The 14,238-nt window shown below is 34.6% G+C and overlaps 1 protein-coding gene across 11 annotated transcripts in view; it reads right to left on the bottom strand.

Moving 5' to 3' along the window:
• Positions 1-43: 43 nt before the first annotated feature.
• Positions 44-14,238, bottom strand: part of LOC108752592 (putative transcription factor capicua) — a 60,880-nt gene continuing 46,685 nt past the window's right edge. For 6 of the 11 annotated variants that reach the window (XM_018493518.1, XM_018493520.1, XM_018493521.1 and 3 more), the window contains exons 2-22: positions 13,808-14,089; positions 11,979-12,376; positions 10,969-11,521; positions 10,630-10,878; positions 10,267-10,378; positions 9,946-10,152; positions 9,528-9,637; positions 8,366-9,255; positions 7,916-8,132; positions 7,566-7,643; positions 6,162-6,436; positions 5,539-5,958; positions 5,067-5,379; positions 4,663-4,976; positions 4,153-4,381; positions 3,847-4,065; positions 3,502-3,765; positions 2,119-2,317; positions 1,777-2,006; positions 1,198-1,674; positions 44-868 (exon numbers count right to left, since the gene is read on the bottom strand). In XM_018493518.1, the coding sequence (XP_018349020.1) occupies positions 801-868; positions 1,198-1,674; positions 1,777-2,006; positions 2,119-2,317; positions 3,502-3,765; positions 3,847-4,065; positions 4,153-4,381; positions 4,663-4,976; positions 5,067-5,379; positions 5,539-5,958; positions 6,162-6,436; positions 7,566-7,643; positions 7,916-8,132; positions 8,366-9,255; positions 9,528-9,637; positions 9,946-10,152; positions 10,267-10,378; positions 10,630-10,878; positions 10,969-11,521; positions 11,979-12,365 (5,811 nt within the window). In that variant the 5' untranslated portion in view covers positions 12,366-12,376; positions 13,808-14,089 and the 3' untranslated portion in view covers positions 44-800. The remainder of the gene's footprint in view (positions 869-1,197; positions 1,675-1,776; positions 2,007-2,118; positions 2,318-3,501; positions 3,766-3,846; positions 4,066-4,152; positions 4,382-4,662; positions 4,977-5,066; positions 5,380-5,538; positions 5,959-6,161; positions 6,437-7,565; positions 7,644-7,915; positions 8,133-8,365; positions 9,256-9,527; positions 9,638-9,945; positions 10,153-10,266; positions 10,379-10,629; positions 10,879-10,968; positions 11,522-11,978; positions 12,377-13,807; positions 14,090-14,238) is intronic. The other 5 variants (XM_018493525.1, XM_018493529.1, XM_018493527.1 and 2 more) reach the window with 5 other exon arrangements.

The raw sequence follows: 14,238 nt of genomic DNA, 5'->3' as shown, positions 1-14,238 counted from the left end.
CTCTCTCTCTCTCTCTCTCTCTCTCTCTCTTTTCTTTCTGTCCCTCTTTTTCCGACTTTTTCTTCAACAATATTTAACAATAGCTTAGGCCTTTCATGAATTACGCAGGACGTGTTGATGTACAAATATCAATTGCACACTCAAGACTGCGCAGTAAAATGCAAATTACAATTTCAAAAATAATATCATATTTGAATTATCATACTAATTTTTTCAATCATCTTCGAATCTATAGTGCAATGTAGTATTGTCTTTGTTTCAAAGAAGAAAGTTTTTATCTCATGGCAGGTTTCAACATACAATCAAGCTTATATATTGCTTATTATATTCTTACCACATAGTTACTGCGTAATTATTATGTGGTATATAATACAACGGGATTCATATAATGTAAAATTTGCACGCAAAAACATAAATTACCGTGAAATATCGCGACTTATCTATTGAATATTCGCAATTATCGTCATTTTTTTTTATTGTTCAATGACGATCGAACACAAAGATCCAAACACACACTCCAAGAGAGCATCTCCAAACTGTTAGTAACTCAATATTATATACAAAGTCGATCATTATTGACATTTATATATCGACACGTCTCAGTATGCCCGCTAAAGTCATCCGCACTAGACTTTATCGTAATTTAAAATTGCACTAAAGCCTTTCGCAGTACTTTATAAATCTCAAAGAGAGTGTACACTTTAACTTTTTTCTAGTAAACACTTCGCTCTTCAAAGAATAATGATGTATTCGTGTTGCGGAGTAAGGGGATGCACAGTATCACAGTTGGCACGTGGGTGCTAGCTACCACTACTGCTTACAGGCAGTGAATGTGGAGCTCCAATCGATGTTGGAGGAGCAGTTGGACCTGAAGAAATATTTAGTATCAATCAATTCATATTTACAATTTTCTCTGACTAGCTTTTATTGTTTAATTTTATTATTTTATTTTTGACATCTTTATTAATTTTATGTTTTTTAATTTTGACATCTTTATTTTTGTATGTACTGATGATGGTCAAATCTTGACCGAAACGTCTATTATATTATAATTTTAAATATATGACTTTCGCTTAAGACATCTAGTATTGTGGCTGAATGCTCCCTTTTATTTATATTTTGTATTGGTAAGCTGCTTTTAAAAAATTTCAATATAAGAAAAATCTTATAAGACGCAATAAAATTTTTTATACTTACCAGTTACAATAGGAGAAGATTCAGAGACCGGTAACGGACTAACAAGACTGTTAGCACTCGGCGTCGAATTGGCTTTCAATTTTTGCCTCACCTCTCGAATCTTTAGTTGCAAACTAGTCTTGGTAGGAAATATATCCACATGCTCAAGTTGAAACGAGGTAGTCGCTTGCGCAGTTGGGAAGTAACCATGCTCTTGAAACAATTGCATGACCAATTGTCTGCGTTGCTCCAGTATCTTCCTATGGCCACGCTCGTTGTCACTTCGACCGATTCCCAGCACGGTATTTCCAGCACTGCTCCCAGGGGTTTTTGGCGTACGCGGAGAACTGGCATCGACATCCATTAGATCGCTGTTGGCTCTATAAGCATCGACATTGAAATCTGGGCCGAAGAACGTGGTGCCTGTCAGCTTAACATTCGAAGCAGACTTCGGAGTAGCTGATATCGGTGTATCCGACTCGATCTCTTCCTCATTTACTGTAGAAAAAAAAAATATATATATGATATATATAATATCACGAACATTATTACTCAAACCTAATTAAAATTGTATATAGATTATTTAGTATAATTATTTACCTGTGGGCCTATGAGGTACTACTTGTATGGGTTTCTTTCGACTATAGGTGTGTATACGTGTTTGCGGATGTAACATAGCTGCACTGTTATGGCTAGCTGAACCCGGAGTATTTATACTGATCGGAGTATTTATACTGATCGCATTCGGACTTTGTAATCTTTGTATATCCTCCGGTTTGAATTCTGGCAACGATGAGAATTTTTCTTGGAAGTTCACTTGTTCGAGAACTCTGTAATTTTATTCGATAAATACATCAAGTTAGTCTAATATATTTATAAAATCTTTCATTATTATACCAGTTATAATATAGTAAAGAGATTAAAAAAATATATTGATAGTACCTGTCCATACCATCCTCCACGTTTTTCTTGAAGAAGGAACCCTTCTTAGTAGAGGGAGAAGGAGAAGTATGCGATTCTGTAAAATTCTGTTGTTGCGTTTGCTCTGTCGTTTGAGATGTATTTATTTGTGATCGATTATCACAATGTTGAGATGTTACCATTGGCCCATGGTCTCCTGCAGTTGATGCGGGAGGCACTGCTGTTAAATAAAAAGTATGGAAGAGGAGCCATAAAGGAAGGAAAAAAGGACAAACAGTTTAGTGTCAAATTGGTTCATAAAAATTCATAGACAAAAATATAAAAATTATCAGTCAAACTACAAATCATTTTTTAATCAATTTCAACACATTTTAGTTTTTCATTTTAGTCGATTTTTCCTAAAAAAAATGCCTGAGCATTTATATAATTAAGACTCTTGAGTAGTCTCACCACAGTCATATTGAATTATAATATTAGAAATAAAAAATGACACGTTAATTTTTGTTACGTATTCATTAGTAAATAAAGACAATTTGAATAAAACAAAATGAGATCATTTTAAAATATTTGAGAAAATGGACAAAAATCATATGCTTATCTCTCCTACAAAATAATAATTAGTAAATAAACATAAAGATACAAGACATGTGTAAGTGAAAATAGGCTACACATGCGCATTGATTTAAATACTTTACGTGCCTTATATCTCTTTTTATAATTATTTACTGATTATTGGGGGAGAGAAAGAGATAAGGACAGTTTAAGTCCATTTTTACAATTGTTTTAAAGCAATCTGATCATTTCGTTTTATCCAAATTGTCTTTATTTACAAATAGCACATAATAAAAATTAACTCGTCATTTCTCGCTTCTGTCACAATTTAATATAGCTGTGATAATTATTCAGGAGCCTCAAATATAAGAAAAACAAAGCTTTTACGATTCGCAAAAAGATAAATAACTAACAAAACTATGCTTTTTACGTAATTTCTTAAATAGATTTTGTTTTAACAAAATTTTTATTTGAGATTTAATTATAAAGAAATTTACATTTAAAATATTAAGAAATTACATTAAATAATTTCTCTCAAGAGAGTTTCCATTAAGAAAAAATTAATTTTTTAAACTCTCTGTAGTTATGAAATATAATTCAATACAACATATAATAAGCTGTATTCTAAAAAATTCACTGTTAGTTTATGTTACGTGAACTATAAATTTTCAGCATTGATAATAAATTTTGGAACACAGCCACATGTACATTTATTGCTTTTGCAATAATGTCAAAATAACAAACTACCCAGACAGCATGCATGTTGAAAAATCTTTAAGACATCTTATTGTTCCAATTCCAATTTTGGACATGCATGCTGTTATCTGGGTATAATTCTATGTTATCAAGTACCCATTGATTGTCTCCTTTGAAGTGGCGCTCGACCAAGCTGTGCCGGAGTCGGAGCAAGCATAAATGGACCCTTGCTTGGCCCTAGGTCATTACTTTGTCCTTCATCGAATGTATATGATTTATTCGATGACAGATCACCGTTTCCGTGATTACTTTGAGGTGTATGCGGCGTATGAGGCGTTGATGGTTGCTTATGTATCTCATTTGTTGCGGGAAGAGCAATGTTTACTGTACCCTTTCTATCTTCAGCTTTTATATTACTGACTAATAAATAAAAACAAAAGTTAATTAAGAGCGTTCGTATATTACGATATATAAAAGTTAATAAATTCGCAGAAAGATTACCATAAAACTGAGTGTGATTCGTAGCCAATTGACTGTCATTATTGTTCTCGGATTCCGCGAGGCGAGCAATAGAATGGCCAATCCCTCGATAAGTCGATGTAGTGGAGATTGTCGATAACGTTGCAGGATAAGGTTTGCTCACAATTACGCTTTGAATTTCCATCTTATTATTCGAAACCAAACTCTGCACGGATATCGAATTATTGCGGCTACCAGCGTCTGTATATAGAACGCAGATATATTATTTACGTTATATTACAATATAGAGGAAACTTGAGAAAAGAACAATAATTTTTGTACACTCACCAGTGTTGGGTATCTGGAAACCACCATACATCCTGGAGTGCGGCGGCGTCGGGTTAAGGTACTGCGATCCCTGCTGCGGTTTGGAAACAGCCACCAAATCGTTATCGAGCAATGTTAGAGTGAGCGGTGGTTGATAAGGGACAGTTGAAGTAAGGGGGCGAAGAGTAGTGCCTAAAGACTGCAACGGCTGCTGTTGTTTCAACAGCGCCATCATAGGTTTTGATCCAATCTGTTAGTACCGTTAAACCTGTTACTTAATCTTCGAGTTCGTCTAGAAATCTTTTATTCGAAACTATCGGATAAAACGTGTGCACTATTTTCTTAAGCAAATAACTACGATGAAGCAATTTCGATACAGTCACTAGGAAACATGGGCTTGTCAGTACGTAGAATAATAATTATACTCCCAATAACACGGATGCGATATTTGTTCGTGCAATATTTGCGACGAATACCTTCAAACAAATCGCAAGAAATGTATGCTAAAGTGTCTACTCATCTAATACTTACAGTGTGTAATACCGGAGCTGATGTAAATTTAGGCATGTTTCGTCCGTTCTCAGTGTGGATGCTCACGAGATTATTTACACTGTACTGTGTGCTATACTGCTGCTCGCTCTTTACCGGTTCTGGTTTAATAATTTTCGGCGATATCGGCATAGTTATGAAAGCGCCACCAGTAGGTTGGAACCCTGACACTCCTGTTGGATTGACAGGACTGTGATAAGGATACGTACTCGATAAAACTGATACAGTACTGCCTTTATCCATGGAAGTATGATGATATTTTGTTGTAGATTCTATACCTGTTGAGGGTATCCGTGCTAAATAAACATCAAGATTTATATTGTTAAAACATATTTATGTAACGTATCAGCCAAACGTTACATTCGTTGATGGCTTAGAAGAAATACCTTTTATCGGTTTAGGCCTGCACGTTATTTCTTGTTTAACATTGATGACTTCCCTCTTTGAACCGCTTACAGCCGAGAACTGTGATTGATTATAACATATTTTCTCTGCATCCTCATCTTGCGCGTCATTATCACTGTCTGTCAATTTATCTTTACATTTTAAATCTATTTCCGGCTGAGGATCTTCACAAATAACCATTTGATCGTCATCTGATCCATTTGCATCATCGTCCTGCTTGCTGTCGCTCTCTGTATTTTCGATTTGCAAAGGAATCTCCGAGATCCTATGTTGCGTGTGTGACTGGTTCATAATCTGCCAATAATTTTGTCGATAAGCCAAATATCTTTTTTTTTTAGCAGATATTCAAAGTAAATAGGAAAATCTTGAAAAATAACTCTTTTAAATGCTCTACTTATTTTTTATGTTACAACATTATTTGTGCTATTTTATACTATCGCAAAATCTCTTTACCTCAACGTTAGTAGAAGTTTCATTACATGTGGTAGTAATTGGAGTAGATACTTCATCGGCAGATATAATTGTTATTGGATCCTCTGATGAAGAACCCTGCAAAAGATCTGTTTCTTCTCCCGTACTGTTCAACTTTGTTCTTCCTGTTTCGCTTCCCTTAAAGCTAGTCGTCGATGACTTCCGTCTATCCTTACTGCACCATTTCCAGTCCGGATGTGCCTTAAAGTGTGCTTCTTTCACTTCTGAAGCAAGCTCATGGTACTTTTGTTTTTCCTCTGATCCCAAAGCATACCACCATTCTCCCAATATTTTGGATACTGTACGATTATCTTGATTTGGGTGACGTTGATGCACAACGGCACGATGCCGTTTTGAAAAAATCATAAATGCATTCATAGGTCGACGTATTCTGTCTTTAGCCTGTAATTAATGTGTGAAAATATGTACATAATAAAGATTTTATTAAATTTATTCTTATTATATTAACATTATTAATGCAATTTGATCATTATCAATATTAATATTATCAGACATATTTTTATTATTATAATTAATATAAACTGATTCATTTCATTATAATATCAATTAAATAGTTAAAGCACATAATAATTCATTAAACTTACTTTCAATGGAGTCTGCGGTTGCAAAGAACTGAGTGATTGGCTACGTCTTTTATTAGCGTTAGCTTCCACTTCTGCAGGTGGAGTTGGTTCTGCTTCAAAAACATCATCATCCTCTTCTTCGGCAGGTGTTATGGGATCTGAACCAGTACCAGGGCCATCTTCAGCAGGTGTGCTCATACTTATTGGTATTGGAGGTGCACTCAGGGGTGGACTCAGAGCAGAAGGAGGAGGGCTCACCTCTGAGTGTTCCAGAACTGTCGTCTGCCAGGAAAAAGCTGCAATGAAGTTAGTGGGTTAGTTGCAATGAGTGTGGTTAGTATTGATATGGGAATAGCAGCGGATAAAGTAATATTATAAACTTTTTATAAAAATGTTTTCGCTGCTATATCCAAGAGAAGCAATGTGAATTAGTGGATTAATAAAAAGAATTGAAGTGTTAGTATTTTAAACTAAGGATCAGTAATGAATAACGGGAAGCCAATGTTACTATTTTTGAAGATTATTCATTTACAATATTAAATTAATTTACAATATTAAATAGAATATAGCAACTGTAACATAAATATATGTCTAAAATATGTCTAAAATCGTGATTTCAGAATAAAGTAAATATTTGTACAAAAAAAATCGTGATTATCAATCGATGCCATTGGAACAATATATTATTTATACATTCTACACAATATACTTTAAAACAATATATTATAGAATATATTTGGTTAAAATGAGATCTTCGAATCAAAATAATAAAAAATTTTAAACAATATGTAATTATCATTTAAAAACATTATCTACATATCAATTAAAAATATTATCTACATATAAAAATGTCTTCACATTTTAAAAATCTATATAAACTTTGGATCCAACATTAGAGAATAGCCTTCCCCAGCATCAAAGCTTTTGTAGAAAAATCTTATTTATGTATGTTAAATAAAATGAAAAATTAAGAAAGGATAAAGTTTGTTAATTGATTGCGTCAGCTGCAAGGTTGGCAATGGTACACGGGAAAAAATTGCACAATTAAAAGTATCTCATATTAAAAAGAACATCTGCAATATATAAACATGAATAATATATGTGCAGAATAGCAGTATAATTTTAAACAAATAAAATTTTTTTTATATTGATGCAATAACGTAAAAAATACATTATTACACTAGAACACACAAAATAAATGCATAAAGGCCTAAAGAAGTAAAAAAAAAAGAAAGGGAAAGTTGCCAACTATGTAAACATACGTAAACATATGGTCATGTAAATATTTTAAAATATAATTAAACCTCTGTGCTTTTAACTTGAACATAACAAACAAATGTTGTTCTGTTATGTACCATTGACAAACTGCAACCTACAGCAATTCCATAGGCTTGATACATTTCAGTTGGCAGTCAGAACTCAAACCTTTTTTCCAGTTGTGCACATTGTTCAGTAATGATGGGGGATGAGGCTGGTATGCAGGAGAAACTTCATGGCTGCCATCTGTGAAAGCCTTACCGTTTAGTCAAATTTTCTTGTATCACCGATTCGACATATTATGACATTAAGATTTTGTCATCACAAACAATTACGGGATAGCAAAATGAGAAAAAAATAAGACGAAATAATGTAGTATGTGAACTTTTAAACGCTTAAAACACTTTACAAAAAATTAATTATTGAACTCGAAGAAAAATTTTTATAATAATGGAGATACAAAATATAAGGGCTGTTTATATTCGAATAATGCATTTATATTATAACATGAAACTTACAGAGAATTCCATTATTTTTTGCATTCTCTTCTCTAGAAGATTGAGTTTTTGGAATTTGGACCAAATGTCCTGGCTGAACAATTACATGTTGGAAGACGCTTGTCGGAGTAGACAGATTAGATGCTTCTGTAGTGGATGTCATTACAGCACTTGTAGGTGGCGGCTGACTTCTTTGCATGTCCATATGCACGTTTGTATGTGTATTCACTTTATTCACCTAATTGCAAACAGTAAAATCAACTTATGTACACTTATGCAACATATGTGGACTTTGTATTACGCTCTTGTTTTTCTTTAATATACCTAACTAACTTCTATTAATCTGGATCCCCCACCATTGCAAATCGAATTGGGACACAGTAAAAAATTTAATGCTATTTTATTGCTTAACTATAAATGTATTTTTTTTCTAATTTACATTAATTCATTATATGTACCGTGTCAACTTACAGGTTGCTGCAAAACAGACAGTTTATCAATGTGGACGGATGAAACTGCGGGTGATTGAGGTGGTTGTTGACACTGAACTTGATGCAAAGTAGAGACCGGTAGTTGGCCCGGATGGTTGATTAAATTCTGTCGATATTTGTCATCTTGATTGCTTATATGCGCACCCGTTGGCGCCGACATGTCCATGCTGTTCTTTATCACGAGGTACTTTTTTTCATGCTGCATCACGTAGATCGGTTGGCCTTGGGACTGTGGCGACTGCGCATAATCGACTGGTTGTTCCAGTGATTTGTGTACAAGTGTCAAGTTCTGCGGCACCGGGATAGCGGGCAGAGGCATGTGAGGTGAGAGCGGTGGTTTTATTAACTGTGAATTCTGTTCGGACATCTCGGTCTGATTGGGAAAATCGTTGGTGGACGTTAGCGCGTGTTGCAAGATTATGTTTTGCTGTTGCTGTGCGATCGATGTAACGACTGAGGGATGTCTCGTCGGTGGTGGACTTTGTTCCGACCACGACAGAGTCGGATTCTGTCCGGGTTGCATACTGCGACTCACTGGGGAGATTCTTATCACACTTGTCCCTAAACTGGTGGGAATAGCACCAGTTATTGGAATCGGTCGATTTCTATCTACTCGATTCGGCTCGGGCTTTATTACTTGTTGCGGATACTGAACCAAAAAGTTCGATTGTGTAGGTGAATGCTTCCATTTTGCGCCAGGTGAGATCAGCGGAGTCGCATGATGAGCGGGACTCGAAATAGGCATAAATACATTATTCTGATTGAGTCCCAACGGCGGCACTGGTGACTGATTTATACATGGAGATATAGAAGATTGACCCGTCGGTGACGAAAAAGCTGGTGTAGCCGATCTAGAGCTCCCCAAAGACACTGTAATAATACATTTAATCCATAGAAAGTTACTACCATATAAAAACATTTTACATTATTTTAGAATATCGAATATCAAAATATAATTTAGAGTAAACAGATTATCGTAATAAATGTATAATTAAATGTAATACATGATCAATTCTTTTATTCAAAATGGTCTATAATAATACTTCAATAAAACTTTAATCTTTTTAAAATGTAAAAGAAAAATTCTTGTTTTTTTTATTGGAAAAATTCTTGTTTTTTTATTGGAAATATAAAGGATATACCAAGCATATTAGCAGCTTCAGTTTCGTCGAATCTATCCGTTATTCTTCTGTCAACATAATTTGGCGAGGTATCGGAATCTCTTGATGTTTCTTCGCCATCCATTTTACCGCTGTAAACGAAAAGAAAATTAAAAAAAATTACAACATCAGTGATCGTTAAAACATCAGATAATTTAGTAAAACAATCACTTGTCAAATAAAAAAGCTGGTTTTCATTCCCTGCTTCTTCACACATAACAAAGAATTTCGAGTGAAAAAATATTAATACCGTAATTGTGACAGGAAGAAAAAACCAAAAACAAATCCCAAGGCAACTGGGTAAATAAATCGTAATGTTGTGTCCCTTAAAGAACAGAAATCCAAATAATAAAAATGAGAAGAAGCAATCGTCGATACAAGTGCAAATGGATGTTCATACCCAGGAAATGTGTTTGCTGGACCTCTAAGACCAGACCCTTTAAGGCTAAGATGACGAGAACAGTATCCTCTTCGCTGGCTTTCCTTATTACAGTCCTTTTTACTACAAAGTCGACGCCATTGTTTCCCATTATATTTTTTTCTTATTCCACTTGGTGTAACCACTATGTCACCCTTTTTATACCTATGTGGCGTTGCCGCCTGAGATCTATTTAACAATAAAAGTAGATTTATGTACAATTATTAGTTAAGAGTTTCACTATTATTATATGCATTAATCAATTTATCTTATAAAAAACTACTATATTTGATAAATTAATACCGAGGTGTGGCTGCCTGAGAGCGAGGCGTTATACTACGTTGTTCAACTAGGCTACTGGTACTTCCTCGGCTCTGCATACTGCTTCTTTTGCTGCTCCCTGACAATTTTGCATCTGTCAGTTGAATATACTTGAATTACTATACTATTGTTTTGACTAAATTGCTCTTGTTAAAAGCCTCAGCTTTTCTTATAGATATAGAGGGAGTACATTTTCAGAAAAATATTAAACAATATTTAAATAATCTATTGTTAAAATATAAATAAATTTTTAATCTTTCATGTTTGCGCGCATGTAACCAGAAACAATATATCTTTTAAACAATGTCGTACGTGATACAGTGAAAATTTTATATTCTATCTAACCTGCATCCGATGGAAATGTAATATCTTCTCTGTCTAAATCATCCTCGCTTTCTAAATCGTCGTACGGCCGACTACCATTACTTAACGCCGTGGCAGAATGCGCAGGAGTGCCTAAAGTCATAAGAGGACTGGTACCGGTCGTTCTATAATAACTCGTATCATTGTGACTTGATATATGCGATGTATGATGAGAAGTATGCAAAATTGGCACTGCTGTCGGAGCTTCCGTGATATTGCGATATCCATGTTCTGATAAATTTCAAAAAAGCAAACGTTACCACGCTATAATTATCTTTTCGAAAACTAATGATCTTATTAATTATATAAATGATTTGTTACCAATGTTTTCTCTTGTAGGATCACATTCTTCCAACCCTTCCTCTAACTCGTCCGCCCATGGAGGTTGTACTAGTCGCAAGTCCGCACGTTTCACAATATAACTATCACACTGATCGTCCTCCCGCGGTATTTTCACAACAAAACGAGAAGGTTTCGTTAATACTCTACTCACTGTCCCTTTTACAAACACTTTTGTCGCGTCCACATGACTGCTCGAGGTCGGACATCTGATGCAAACCCTCATATCCGTAGTCACCTGTCCCAAAGACGGGCTTGCATCTCCTATCACATCGTACCGTCTTGCACCCAGAACGTCACTATAACGCATTAGCTTCCTCTCGCCGTCAAACTCAATTAATATCTCACCGTGAACAACGTTACGTATAACACCCGGGAAATAATATGAATCCCTTAAAGCTAACACTCTATGATCGCGCCACTCACTGAGATCAATAGCAAGCCGAGGACGAGAACGTGAAGGTTCCTCGCGGAGAGAATAATCCACCGCTGTGCTTTGAGGAGGTAACACTACTACCGAATGAGTTGAAGGTACCTTGAACATAAGGAAAAAATTCATGTACAACGCATACTTTCGAATAAAAGATAATTTAAAATAAATTGTTGTATGTGTTAAATATAATAAATATATTTTATTTAATATTTTTGATATAGAAATGTTTCTTATAAAAATACGAAAATTTTAAAACATAGAATTATATTTAATAAAAGAAATATCAGCATTCTTAATTTTACAAATAATAAAACTAGCAGACAGAAAACTGTACATATATATTGAAATTTTATTTTGTATAATAAAAAAACCTGATATTCTGCTTAAATTGCTACATATACAAATATATGTATATTACATATTGTTATATATTTATTTATTTTCTGTAATATTTATAACTTTTTCATAATATAGCTCAAATATCAACTAAGATTACTACTAACATTACTATTTCGCTAACACTAAAATTTCGGTTAGGATCGTCCATTTATCAACATACTTGATAACAATCAGACTCCTGTTGTTGTGGCGACTTTCGGCTGATGGTAGTTGGTACGCTGGATTGTTGTCCTAAAACCGGCTGGCTAAGCGGCATAACAGGCGCGCGTATATGAACCATATTGTTGATGTTGCTGGTGACATTGCTGATCTTATCCATCTCCTCAAGTTCCGATGGATCGAATTTTCGTTTCTTTGGAAGCTTTTTAGCGCTGATAGTGGGATCAGACGGGTCTCGTTGCGGAGGTGCAGGAGGCGGGGGTGGTTGTTCTGGAATTGGTTTCTCCTCAATCGAAGTGCCACCACCCCCGCCTGTCCCATATTGCCCGCTGCCGAGGCCATCCCGCTTCTCGTGCATCTCAGGATGAGCAGTCAGCATCTTGACCATCTCACGCTGCTCTGAAGATTTAAATTAACTGTTGTTAATATCGTTTATTATCAATAAACCTTCAATTAAATAAAGAGAAATTTGTTCTCAAAAGTAATATCTCAAATGTGGATTCAAATGTTTAATGGCAATATTAGAGAGAATAAAATTATAATAATAATAAAAAGTAGTGTGTATTATATAAAATAAAACAAATAAAATAAAATAAAAGTATATATTTCAAATGATTCTTTTCTTACATTTATAAACTTTTTTTATAGATAAAATCGCACTTTCATTTTTGATATAATATTGAGAATAACTGCAAACATTCAAATTGGCTTAAATTATCAATTACCCGAACAGGAATCGAACTAGACAAAAATAATCAGATTCGACCTCGACTTAACTTTCGCAAGTGTTCGTGTCCTTATTCCGACATTTTTAATTATCAGACTACAGATTTATTTAAAACCCTAAAATTAGGCACAAGACAAGAATTCCGTGAGATCCGTTGATAATTAATTAAGTTGATAAACAAATCGCTGGCATTATATTCTTAGGAATACACATATGTAATAGTTTTTTAATTACAAAAGAGGCAACATGTACAGAACGTCTCAAAAAATTCGATATTATAGAAAGAAAGTTTTCGATAAATTAAGTAAAAAGTTATGTGTACATTTTACTTTAAGCAATCTGAGGTTAAGTTTCTAAGATACAATATAAGGATTTATAGTCAATTTTACAGACTAGATGACTACCTACGAGTATTAATGAAAGCGCTGAAGTGCACTTATCATCGCTCAGTAATACTATCACACTCATGGATAGCCATCTACATTGTATGTAACTAGCTGTTATTTACAAATCTTTATTATCTTAAAATTTTTTGTCTAAAATAACAATTACAAATAATTTTTTCACTTAATTTTTCGAGAACTTTATTACTATAGTATTTTGTCGTAAATTTTGGGACACTCTGTATACATCCTGAAAAATAACATTATTTGTAAGAAAAAACGTATATATATATGCTACAGTTAAAATATTTATAATTTGCAATTTAATTAATAAATTTTAATTTTAATTTTATGATAATATTCGACAATACCTGATATTATGTTGAAAAAAAATTTGTTGAAAACGATGTCGTATAAGTATTTTTTACAACAAAATTTTCCCTCAAATATTTGATTGAATCTGTGAAAAGTTCAGCATGTAGTGTACACAATGCGTAATCTTACGATCAATTTATCTTTGAATAACAAAAAAACTTTTCGACCCCCTCTTCTACCAAAAGATAATTCGAACAATAGAAAGTAATCGAAAATGATTACTGTCGATTACTAAAGCCGATATTTCCAGTAGTGTTATCGAACTGGCGTAGTATTTCGTCGTACATATTTGTGTCGTCGGGATAACGCGTGCGTTACGCGATAAACCTAACAATGTATACTCACAGTCCGTACAATAGAGAGAAGGCTGCGTGTTGAAAGGCGAGCTGTAGCTGGGAGGGTGGTGACACCGGCTAGGTGCATACCTCAGCACCCGACTGTCGGGGACAGGATGCGTCGAGTCTGGGCTCTCTCGTCTTTGTCTCTCTCGCGTCGGGGTTGTTGTACCCTCTCCCAACTCCAATTTTTCTTCCCAGCCCCAACTGCCGAGCATCCTCCTCCAAAAATTCTCTTCTTAGGCGAACACTCGTCGTCTCCTCTTTAATTGTTTCGCGTCCACTGAATATTCTGTAAAGAATCGAAGGCGCTAGTTTTAAGCTTGACCAACGTAGCAACCGATCCTTCACCCTTCCCCTCCATCCTTTCCCATCCCGAGATTCAGTCGTTAACGTTTTTTTTTCTTTCGAAGATTTTCGGTAACTATACGATATGTGTGG

This window comes from Trachymyrmex septentrionalis, unplaced genomic scaffold (assembly GCF_001594115.1).
Source record: "Trachymyrmex septentrionalis isolate Tsep2-gDNA-1 unplaced genomic scaffold, Tsep1.0 scaffold60, whole genome shotgun sequence".
NCBI lineage: Eukaryota > Metazoa > Arthropoda > Insecta > Hymenoptera > Formicidae > Trachymyrmex > Trachymyrmex septentrionalis.
This window is presented reverse-complemented; position numbering and strand designations above follow the sequence as displayed.